We start from the raw sequence: 12814 nt of genomic DNA, 5'->3' as shown, positions 1-12814 counted from the left end.
TTTTGTGGAGTATTTTATTTTAGAAAAGAAAGACCAAATGAGAGGAGCGGCGATATTATTATGAAGCTGACATGTCATCATTTATTTTATTTTTTGTTGGCACTGTTCGCTTTTTCGATTTTTAGTCACACGCTCCAACTTTTTTAAATGGAAAGACTAATCCCTAATCAGAGCAGTCAGCATGCAACTTTACTGGTTAACTCCTACAAGAGAAGATTGAAATAGAATTACCACCAAATTACTTTATTATTTTAATGTTATCCAACATTACCGACTGATTATTTTGCATATTTCGCCAAACTTTTTGAATTTGCTTATTTTGAAAACCTCTTTTTGTCATTTGGAGTTTTAGAAAAAATACTTGTAAGTTTGTGTTCAGTCAAATCATGTAAGAAGTACTTTTATTAGTATTTTTCAAAAAAATAATTTTAAGTGTCTAATCACATTCAACTGCACCTCTAATTGAATAACCTTTTCTTTTGAAAGATTTTACTTAGTTTTTGTCAGTTTCAGTTTAGTTAAAATTTTAAAATTTAATCACAAAATAGACGGATAGAAAGTTTATGAGACTTTTGTCATAAATGTGATGTCAATAATGCATGAGGTTATTTTTCGTTCATAAGATGGGAATAATTTGGTAAATGCATATCTTTTATAAGGTGTGTTTTTACCAGGAAAAAAACTGAAAAACAAACTTTTGCCCGAAGAATAATTATTTTTTGGCTTTTCCGCATTGCAGGTATTCAACTATTGTTACTATTCAAAAGTATTTATTTTTTCTCTAAAGCATGGCAAACAACATAAGTTTTCCAAATAAGCACTTTCATAAGTAAGTAAATAAATAACTCTTTTAGTTTCTCAAAGATTTGGTTAAATAGGCTATAATGAACTTTTTTATTGTTTATTTATTTGGGAACAAGAGGGAAATCAGGTCCTTGTCTTTCTCCTTCACTAATTTGGGAGTGCAATTTGGGTGAGGTAGGGCTGTCCTCTTCAAACCTCTCTATCATGTTTGAAATATGCACTTCAAACCACCAGAAGAAGATACTATTACTGTTTCAATTTAAATAACCCCACGAGCATAACACCAGAGAAGCACAGCACGTGGGCCTTGTCTAACTAACGACGACTTTTGATTCTTCACTTCAAGGAGTAGAGTCGCTGCCCAATCCTAACATGATTTTCTTTTCAAAAAAAAATGACACATTTTTATATTAAAAATAATTAAACTTTTTACTTTACTCATTTTATGTTTAATGAGAAGCTTTTATATTTACAAAAATATTATGGTTCCACAAAGCTTTTAGGATCACATATTTCAAAAGTCTTCTTCTTCTTTCTTAAACGTTATGTCAAGTCAAATTATATCATCTAAATTGAAATGGATGAAGTAATTCAAAAAAAAATATGCCTTTTTGTGAAAAAACTTATATTATGTTTATATCCGACTTTTTTATTCTCAAGGCTCAAGCTTGAAATCTCTAATTAAGGATGGAAAAATTATATTCATCATATCACAACCCTTGGTAGTGTTTATATCCTTAATTCTCCTTCGTTGTTCGATCCAATGCTTTAACGATATATTTGTGTACTATTCTCCACTCTCCAACATTAGCCTATCTTCCGTATTTTTTCTCCCTAGAATCATTCTTCCATTATTAGTAACTAGATTCTCTGCACGTGTGTTACATGTGTATTCTATCACATTTTTTAATAGAATATGTATAGTAAAATAGTTAGAGCATACATGCTTGGAAAATATTTGATTTTGTTATAAATTACAAATTTAACTATACCAAAAGCTTAGGATTTTCACGTAACTTTCGGACTTTTAGGAATAAAATTGGGCATACTCTCCGATCAACCCTATCCATTCTTCTAGCTATCATACTATCAATCATGATCATTGACATGAATAGAGTTTAAGAAAACGTAATAAATAAGCAACTCTACATATGTCATTGCAAAATGCAAAATTTTAACTTAGCACATCTTAATTAATAATGTGAATACTATTCAGGCAATAAAAAGCATGAAAAATTATTCACAGTTCAATAATATATATAAAAACTGCAGAAGTTACCACTTACAATCCAAACAATGATCCTTTCTGCCTCATGGATCAACCTCCACTTTTGAAAACCCGTGCAATCAAAATTTTGCGACCATTATATTCTAAATAAATGGATAAAAAATATCCAATATTGTAATATATAATCCTTTGCATTTATAAAAATTGGTTAATAAAGAGATGTAGTGTGCATTTTAATATTTGAATCGTAAAATAAAGTATAAATAATTTAGGATTGATTTACATCCTAAAAGCATTGTGAGTAGTGCAGGTATCTACCCTCATTTGTGAGGAATTCAGTTTTCATATGCATGAACTAACGTACGGCGGATAATAAAAACGCAAAAAAACAAGAAGTACTTCGAAAAGAAATTAAGATCTATAGTTTTTTTCCTTTTTCTTTTAAATTTACATTCATTTTGGGCGCGCTATTAAAAATAAGAATAGTAAATTGATAATATTTAGAAAGGATTACAGGCTACAGAACAGAAAACAAACCATAGAAGCTGCTCATTTAATTCTAATCTCATTAAATTCAACACATAGAAGTTCTTTTTTGTTTTTAATGTTACCTTTGGATTCAATTTATTTTAATTAACTTAGTTAAGGACATTATGTAGGATCCATATTATTTCGAGATAAAATGTCAAAATTTGAAATACTTGAGTCGTATTTGTTGCAAAATTATATTATAAAAATGTCTAAATTAATTTTCTCCTTTTATTGTTTTTCCATTTTTGCTTGTTTCATTAATGTTGTTGTGTCAGAAGACCTAAATCAGCACAAGGACTCAACCCAATGAACCATTTCTTCTTCACTTTTTTTAAGATCTTAAACACAACAACCAAGTCTCATGCAGAGACTAATAACACTTGAACAAACATATTGCAATATTTACTATGAGTGCATGATTACTGAGGTAGAAAATCAAAGACTACATAAGTAATAAACCAACAAGGTGGAGTAAAATTAAAATCGCAACAACCATCCTCAATATATGACTTATCTTAAACAATTATCATTTCAAAAATACATGAGCAATAATTCAACACAATACGATATTAGTAGGGTATCAAGAATAGAGAAAACAAATGCATTGGTAGTTTCCTTTCCTCATTTCTTAAAATTTAATGATCACCGAACTCAAAAACATAAAAGAAAGTTCTGTTAATACTTTAATTATTCATTTTTCGAACTTTAACACCGATTGTGAATTAACATTCGAGACTCGATGCATGAGCAATTTAATGACAGAAAAGATACAGAGTAAGAGAAGAATACCTGTCAAAGATGAATTAACAAATTTTCTTAAATTTGTTGATGAGTGATATTAGTCGGGTGTGTCCTTTAAGATATGGAAGTCCAGATTGGAATTACTGACAGCACTTTAAGTGAATGGAACTTTTCTCAAGGAATACATCTCACCTCCCAGCCAAAGCAACGTATCCAATTTGAAACGGTGGGTTTAGGTCTTTCGGATGTTAAGCCTAGCGTTTTTTTATTTTTAATTCACAAGTAGGTAGTTAGGTTGTTAAGAAGGGCATTTTAGTAATTCAACTTTTAAGTTAAAGGCTTTATGCTTTTATAATAATATAGATTAGTATGTAGTCTAGTAATTATAATTATATTCTGCGTTATCTAGATATAAAGTAAATTTTACCAAAAACCTTTCCTTACTTTGCCTTTTTTCTCTAATATATTAGGTTATCTCATTACAAATTATTTTTTTTAAATTAAATGATATGTAACTAATTTAGAACAATAAGAAATCATTAAGATATTTTTTCAGATCCATACCTTTACTGCTTTAATTAATGAGTGCTAATTAAACAAAATATATATGAAGATGGACTACTCCTTGACCTTTCACCACCTACAATCATGAATTTTAGGGTGGGGGCAAATGTGACTACTACCTCCGTCTCATATTATTTGCACGATTCTTTTGTACACACTCCTTAAAAAAAAAATTAGGATAAAATTTTGATTACTTTACCCTTATTTATGTCTTAATATTTAATCTTTCTTCATTGAATCAACTTATGTGTCATGACATCATCTTCATTAATGACATTTTCTAAAATTTTACTCCCTCCTGTTCACAATAAGTGACCAAGTTGACCTTTTATTTTGGTTCAAAATAAGTGTCCATTTATATAATTAAGAAAAATTTTATTTTTTTTAAATTGTCTTTATGTATGTATCCTAAAAAGTCTTTTACTTCTCACATTAAATTATGCTATAATATTTAATTAAGGGTAGTTTAGTCACACTAACTATTTTTGTTTAGAATTTAATATTTTTTTAATGGGTGTGCCCAAGACAAATTGGTCAATTATTATGGACTGGAGGGAGTATCACATGTGAATGCAAAAAATTTAGGCAATAAAATTTTTAACATAGTCCGGAATGTTCGTTGTAATTCTTCGTCCTTGAGTGCCTCATCTCCTTCGTCCGAAAAATTGTTAAAATCAAATTCATAATCAACCACGTTGAAATCAAACTCGTGTCAGACACTTTTAATTGAATCTTCGTTTGGTCTTCAACCATGTTCACTGAACCGCCAACCTTAAAATCCCTTGAACCTTTTGTATCGCTAAAATTCTTGACACTGTCTTCAACTTCATGATGTGTTGAATCTTCAACAATCAAATGAGTTTTCACTTCCTTTTTCATTTTAAGTTTGGTTTAAGAATAGACTTTATAATAGAATAGTGGAAGTTGTTAGGATTCCGGTGTTTGTTAATTACATTTGTGTAAAACATGATAAAATGTTTAAGAAAACAAGGTTGACTTCCTCGCATTTGAATAAAGTTATTTATAATTGAGGTGTTTATAATCTTTCAATAATTATTACTAAGGATAAAAAGGGAAAAAAATAATTAAAACTTTTAAAATGACAAATAATTTGAGATAGTTATTTTTAGTAATCATGACTAATAATATAAGAGGGAGGGAGTAACTTTTTAGACTTGGGTTAGGCAACTAATCTAACCTATGGAGAACTACAAAAGGAAATTAAATGGGTGACACTGAATTTATTCTACTTATCATGTTTGGTGAATTGGTTCAATTCCTATTTGCTAGCTAACTAAACTTAAATAGTCTTCTGTCCTAGGAGGACCTTACCATCTAGTCAAGGGCGGATCTACTCATTGAATTTGGGTGCTCGAGCACCCATTAATTTCTACTCCGAGTATATGTAATTGTGTAGAAAATTTAAGAAAATAAATATAAAAAAAAACAGAAAGCACCCAAGAGACAAGAAGTCTAGTAGGTTCTTTGGTTAAGGAAGGGGGCTGGAAGTTTACAAAAATTGAATGGGTGAGGGTTCAAATCCTTCTCCTGAAAAGCTTTTTAAAACAAACAAATTATTCCCTTTTTTTCTCCTCATATTATCAAGCTACTTTCTCTTTTTTTCATTCTTTCCAGTTTTCACGCGCCGCTTTTTTTTTTTACCCAATACTTCCTCCGGTCAAAAATAAGTAATTTTTTAGTTGTTTTCACACATTAAGGAATTCACATTTTAACATTTATTAGCAATGAAATTGACTATATTAACCCTTACTATCTCTTCACATAAACACTTCTCACACATACTCTAACATTATTTACTCCAAGGATAATGTAGGAAAAAAATAGTCAATTTATTCTTGAAATCTGAAAAAATCACTTATTTTGGACCACAAAAAAAGGCCAAAAAATCACTTATTATGGACTGGGGGGAGTACTACTTTTTAGAATTTCTTTCTACTGACTTTCTTTTATCTCTTCTTATTTTACAAAATGTAATTCACTATAAAGAAAGAAAAAGAAAAAGGACTCCAAAGTTCGACCCTTCTGAAGACAGAGCAATTCCTCCAGAAGGGACAAAACCATCAATCTCTTTTCTTGTCAGTTATATTATCCATCACAATTTTACGGCGTCCATAATATTAATACTATGAGTTTTCTCGTTAAATTTTTTCATCATCGTGTTTCAATAGTTATGCATTTATGTAATGTGATTGTTAATAACTTTATGTCGGAAAAGCTAAGCACCCCACGAACTTAAATTCCTAGATCCGCTACTGCATCTAGTCATCTAGTTACAGAGGTAAGGTAATATTCTAAGAATGTCAACATTTCTATGTACTTCTTTTAGTTCTTTATAATTAAAAAGATTATAAGAATTGTGTGCAAGGCCAAAACTTTAATAAATATTCAAGTCACATGTATTAATTTAACAAAATTCTAATTCTAGTAATTGGTTACAAACTTAATGTAAGTATTTGATTAATCCCGACCGATACAATTATTCAAGAATAGATATTATCACCTTTCAGTTGTTGTTCCTTTGATCATTTTTTAAGGTCTTCTGAACACCTATATATATTATTCTTTTTGTTTTATTTTCCTTTCTTTGTCATTCAAAAGAGTGGGATCAGATTAGAACAGGTTAATTGTTTCACCTTTGCGCTTGTGAGGGACAAAGCAAGCATTAGAACAGGTAAAATTACTCTTTATCATATGATATCAACAAAAGATCTCTAATATAGCTTATCTCTTTTTTTTTTCTCAAAGTCAAGTAATTATTTTCTCAAAGCGTAAAAAAGATGTCAGCATTGATTGCTGTTTAACCAAAAATCTGAGTCTTTGGTCAAAGCTAGAAATAAAGAGAAATTTGGGTTACTGATAATTTGGAGACGAAAATAATAGAAGATTTCTGAGAATAATAAAGTAATAAGTAGTTTTGTATTTCAGTGTAATCTCAATGATATTTCGTGTCCCTACAGATGTTGAGTCATTCTCCTTTTATAGTTGATTCTAGGAGAAGGTGTAATGCCTTTGTCTTAATGAGACAATTATGATCAATAAATGACATTAGAAGAAACGTTACACAATCATTTCTATTTAATTCAAATTTTCTAACGTATTTGATATTTAATGCTGTATTTAGACTCTTTTACGTCATCAGATTCGTATCTTCAACTTCTTCCGATCTTCGGTCTTTAAATGACTCGAATAGGTACGAGACTCGTGCCATTTGAGTAACGGTCCACACCTATGTTGCTTTCTTCTCCCCATATCTGTTGTTGCCCGTGCCTCTTGGCTATTTATTGCGTTTTGACCTTTTGACCAGTCCACGTGTCATGACACGTCATCTTCAATATTCAGACTCAGTTTTTTCCCAATACAGATAGTCCCCCACTTTCCATTTATTTATCAATTAAATATTTGGGAAGTGGATCTTCACAAAAAAGGAATTTTTGTCGTAATCAATGCTATGACAGTACTGACGCTTCAGTTGTCTTTTCTATTTAATGCTCTGCACATGTGTCACCTTCTGATTGGCTCTGTAATTCTGCAGCCTTTTTTCAAGGCTTCTTCATCCCCTCTATTCACGAAGTGATAGTTGCCTTTATTATAGGCTTTCCATCATTACACTTCTTTGTTTGACGGTTGCTATTATATACATATTTAACATTTTTTCCTTTAGTTCATCCTTTCTCTGCAATGGCGTCTCCGAATCCTAACCCTAAGAGAATCCCAATTCTTGATAGCTTCCCCAACGCCCCTGTAAGACATAGAAAGGGTAGAGGTGGCAGGCTTCGTAGCCTAGGATCCGTTCGTGGTGGTTCCTCTGGTTCCATCACTCCTTCTTCTAGTTTTGGCACTATTTCTAAAGGTTCTATCACTAAGAAATCCTCTTCTAAAGGTAAAGAACTTTCTGAGCCTCTTCAAGAGCCTTTAGTTGAGGAAATAGTACCCAATGACTTATCCTTTGAGAATGATAGAAAATCTCTTCGTGAACAAGTTGTTAATTTAGAGAAAGCTGACACTTTTTCTTCTCTAATCACTGAACCTTTGGTTTCTATTGTTCGAAAAGATTGCAACTGAAGAAGTGATCTTCGTATAGTGATCCCTAATCCAAACCAGAGAATATCTTCTTTTAGGATTGGATTTTCTTTTGTTTATACTTACCCCTTCACTTTGGGATTTATTCCTGCTATTGACCCAGTTATACTTGATTTCTGTCACTTTTTCAAAATTTGTTCCCTTGTATGGAGAGCAGTGTCTTGTTTGAGGTATTTGTCCGTAAAAGCCAATGTTAGATTTACCTTTCCCCACCTTATTCATCTTTACCACCCCAAATTATTCTGCCATGAGGTTTTTACTTTAACTGCAAGAAGTAAAAGGGTCTTGGTAAGCCCTGAAGATGACAAGGATCGTAGGTGGTACACTCGTTATATTGTTGTACGCACAGTTGATTTGGTAGATGAAACAAATATCCCCTTCCCTGAGAAGTGGAACTTTGCACGTAAGTTTTTTTTTTATTTACCGTACCTATCTTTAAGAATTTCAATTTCTTTTCTAATTTCGTCTCTTTTTGCTTTTCTGTAGCAACTATGAGAGATGTGGAACCCGTTCCTAATTTCCGTGGTTGGTTAGATTCAATCTTGAAAGTCGCGCCTATGGAGGCGAGAACTTGGAAATCCATTTCCAATTTACATGGTTGGAAAGTGAAAACTCACGGTATGCATCTCTTTATGCTTTTTCGTATGTTAAGTCCTTTCTTGTTTCTAACTTTTTTATCCTTCTTTTTGTCAGGATTTGTTATTCGAGGAATGACAGCTGAAGTAGCTATTGCCCTTCGAGCCTCTTCTGGTACTTCACTCTCTTTGGAGAGAACTCAAGCTATGCTATCAAAGAGGAAAGTTGTAGAAGAGGATTCTGAGGATGATGAAGATGAAGACACCTCTTTGATAGCTAGACCAAGAGTTAGGAGACGCATCGTTTCCGAGGATGAAGCTGAAGTTACCCCTGTCCGTGCCTCTCTTACCGAACCTGTTCCCATTCCTTCTGATGATGAAACCACTCCAAGGGACACCAATGAGTCTATTCAACGTCTCTTCGTTGGTGGTTTTGAAAGTGGAGAACTAGGTCCAGTTTTAGATGAAGTTCCTTTTTCTTCCTCTGTTCCCATTCCTTCTATTCCTCCATTGGTTTCAAGTGCTTCCTTGCCCATTCTATTTGTTCCTTCTCCCTTATCTATTTCGAGTCCTTTGACTCCTGTTATTTTCACTTCTTCTACCGCTCCTCCTTCTATAGCTCCCCCTTCCTCTATTCAACATGCAGAGGAGGGTTCCAGTAGCAGAATCTTGGCTATGAGGAGCGTTACACTTGAAGTTCCTGCTAATAACAGTCTTTTAAGGAAGTCTGGTGGAGTAGATGCCTGGCTTGGGCCTTTGATTGGAGATATTGAGAAGAAGAAGATGAGCAGTCACAGTTGCTTAACTCTGATGAATGACATACTTTGAAGGTATTTTTTCTTTACTTGCTAACAAGTTTTTTTATCTCTAAGTTCTTATTTCTATGAGTTGTCACTGTAGGCTAACCTCATTGGTACAGAATTGATGGGAAGAATTTCCCTTCTGGAAAAGAAAACTCGTGAGTCTGAAAAGTCTATCCACGAGGCTGAGGAAATAGCCAAGGGAGCCCAGCTAGAAGTAGCTAATTGGAAAGAGCAGTTTGAGAATGCTCAGGGAATTATAGAAGAATTGCAAGAGAGTAGAAATCACCTGGAGCAGCAAAAGCGAGGTCTGACTTCTGAGTTAGCAGTTGCCAAAGCTTCTTCAAGTCAATTTGAAAAAGACAAGGAGCGCCTTGAATGTTGCTTTTCAGAACAGTTATCAAAGTCAAGTGAAGAAATCAGAGAACTTAAGGCACTCTTGGACAAGAAAGAAGAATATGCAGGAGAATTAGTGCAGAACTTGACTCAAGTTCAAGCTGATTTAAGGATCTCCTCTGACAAAGTACGTGCCTTAGAGAGTTCTCATGCCTCCCTTGAAGCTTCCCTTGATTCTCATTTAGTTGAACATCAAGTGTTAAAGAATGATCTTGCTATGTGGGAAAGGGAGTATGAACTTCTTGAGGAGAAGTTTGATTTAGAGGTGAGTTGGGCTTTCTTAAACTCTCGTCGTGATGCTTTAATGGAGGCCAGTCAAGAAAACTTTGACTTAAACTCAGAGTTGGCCAAAGTTTTATAAACCATTGAAAGAACCCAACAACCACTTGACTTTCCTTCTTCGGCAATTGAAGCTCCCGTGGCTAAGGAACCTGTAAATTACGAAGTCGTTGCTGTGGCAGTTGAAGTTGAAGATGTTGCAATTCTAGCTCCCGAAGGTGAAATTTCTACGACTCAGTTTATGGAAGCTGAAACTTCTGTGACTCTTGCTCCCCTCGTTGAACCTAACATTTCAAGCCCAGCTGAAACCGCTCTTGTTGCTGCTTCTTTAGAAGTTGGCACCGTGCTTGTGCTGTTTCTGAAAGTGAAATTAATATTGCAACTTCTGATGTGCCAACCCCTTCAGTGACCAGTTAAATTTCCAGACTATGTTTTTACTTTCTTTGTTGGATGATGGTTTTATCCCTTAGTTATTTTTTAAGGGATTTTTTGGTGAAAGTTACCAATTATCATAATGGGGCACTTGTATAAACTTTTTGTTGACTAAGTTTCTACTTAGTCTTTTTAATTATATCAAGAAGTTTGTTAGTACTTTAGTGTGTTCTATTCTTGCCTTTTCCTTATCTATTTAGGACTTATAGAATAGTTTCGCATTTTTATCCTTTGAAAATGCTTTATGATTCTTCTCATGACTTATTAACATGAGGTTTATAAAAAAGGGCTCTTTTATATATATCGATACTTAATGAAGAAGACGTCTTAACTTTATAATGGTGTTACAATATGATGAAAGAAATAGGAATACACATGTTTTGTTTGAAACAATTTTGACAAGTTTTTATTCATGGATTTGGACAAGCTTTTGAATATTACATGTATTAAAATACATCTATAACTTTCTCGTAACTGTTTTTCTTGTAACAGATTTTTACAAAATAAATATAAAATAAATAAGGTTTTTCCTCATAACCTATTTCAGTACATAGTCATGACCCTATCTTCATGTATTAAGAAGGGTTTGAGAGGTGACTCCGTTGTTCTCATGAGTTTGAGAGGTGACTCTGTTGTTCTCATGGGAAAAAACACTATGACGATATAAATCTTCCTTTGTTCTAATGGGAAAGAACACTGTGATGAATGTTGAAAACTCCATAACTTTTGCTCTAACACTTGTCACTTTGTAGCTTGATTTTCTCTTAAATCTTGCTCAATCTTGTTCGATTTTCGTTTGATTTTCGGATCTATTTTTTTTGCACGTATCTGTGTATATGTAGTCCCCCAAGTGTTTGAGCGGTGAAGTATGAAGCCTCGAGCACTTGTTTGTTTCTCTCAATTTTGGTCCTTTTCCTGAAACAGAAAAACATACGGGACTCGGAGGTGCGATTAGAGATGAAGACTGCCTAACCCGTGTATATTTCCATCAGATTAATTTGTAACCCTGGGCTGGGAATTTTAGAATATTCCATTTTGACGTGCAGGTCGTGACTCATCATTTGGCACGAGTTAGGGTTTTTGCCTAGCATCTAAAATCGTTAGTAAAATTTTACCTATTCAAAGAAAAATTCTAATATAGTGATACCTGATCGTAGGTACTTTCTCAGAAATAATATCTCTTTAGGTGGACAGCATTCCAATGTGAGGGTAGAACCTTGCCATCCATTGTCTCCAACTCGTATGCTCCTTTTCTCGCAGTGTCATGAACTCTGTAGGGTCCTTCCCATGTTGGACTTAGCTTTCCTGAATTAGCAGCTTTTGTAGATTGGAACACCTTTTTAAGCACGAAGTCCCCAATTTTAAAGAATCTGAGGCGTGCTTTCCTGTTATAATACCGTTCAATTACTTGCTTTTGTGCTGCCATCCTTATTAATGCAGCTTCTCTTCTTCCTTCAAGCAATCAAGGTTCACCCGCATCTCTTCATCATTTGATTCCTTCGTTGCTTGAACGTACCGTGTGCTCGGTTCTCCTATTTCAACTGGAATTAAGGCATCCATACCATAAACTATTGAAAATGGTATTTCTCCCGTGCTTGTTTTTGTCGTTGTACGATAAGCCCATAATACTCCAGGTAATACCTCAGGCCAATTACCTTTTGAATCCTGTAACCTTTTCTTCAAGTTGTTGATAATGACCTTGTTTGTGGATTCCGCTTGTCCATTACCCACTGGATGGTATGGTATAGATGTTATCCTTTTAATTGCCAACTTTGAAAAAATTCTGTGATTCGAGCTCCTATGAATTGCGGACCATTATCACACACGATTTCTTTTGGTACTCCAAAGCGACATATTATATTCCTCCAAATGAAGTTTTTAACTTCTTTCTCTCGTACCTGTTTAAATGCTCCTGCTTCTACCCATTTAGTGAAATAATCAGTAAGTACAAGTAGAAACTTCACCTAACCTTTTGCTTGTGGTAATGGACCTACGATATCCATTCCCCATTTCATGAAGGGCAACGGAGCTATGACAGGATGTAGTAGCTCAGCTGGTCTATGCATGTTATTGTCGTATCTTTGACATTCATCACACTTGGACACGAAACTGTTTGCTTCTTCTTCCATTTTAGGCCAATAATACCCTGCTCGAATCAGCATTTTTACCAGCGACCTTCCTCCTGCATGATTTCCACAATGTCCTTCATGTACTTCCCTCATCACATATTCTGTTTGGGAAGGTCCGAGACACCTTGCTAATGGTCCACCGAACATCTTTAGATAAAGATTTCCTTGATGTAAACAATAACGAGCAGCTTTTTTGCGAAGTGCATAAGCTTTTCTTTTGTCATCAGGCACGGT

General features: G+C 33.8%; 1 protein-coding gene across 1 annotated transcript; it reads left to right on the top strand.

Annotated features, from left to right (window-relative positions):
* Positions 1 to 9468: 9468 nt before the first annotated feature.
* Positions 9469 to 10428, top strand: LOC138887438 (uncharacterized). The gene is made up of 2 exons (XM_070169193.1): positions 9469 to 10054; positions 10154 to 10428. Exons 1-2 carry the CDS (start codon positions 9469 to 9471, stop codon positions 10426 to 10428), a joined length of 861 nt encoding a protein of 286 aa, XP_070025294.1.
* The last annotated feature ends 2386 nt before the right edge of the window (positions 10429 to 12814 follow it).

The sequence above is a fragment of the Nicotiana sylvestris genome, chromosome 3 (assembly GCF_000393655.2).
Source record: "Nicotiana sylvestris chromosome 3, ASM39365v2, whole genome shotgun sequence".
Taxonomy (NCBI): Eukaryota; Viridiplantae; Streptophyta; class Magnoliopsida; order Solanales; family Solanaceae; genus Nicotiana; species Nicotiana sylvestris.
This window is presented reverse-complemented; position numbering and strand designations above follow the sequence as displayed.

Excerpts from the sequence above, each read along its gene's own strand:
- LOC138887438 (XM_070169193.1), top strand. The coding sequence starts at position 9,469 with ATGGGAAGAATTTCCCTTCTGGAAAAGAAAACTCGTGAGTCTGAAAAG. Across the intron at positions 10,055-10,153 it reads TGATGCTTTAATGGAGGCCA|CTCCCGTGGCTAAGGAACCT; the intron begins GTCAAGAAAACT and ends CGGCAATTGAAG.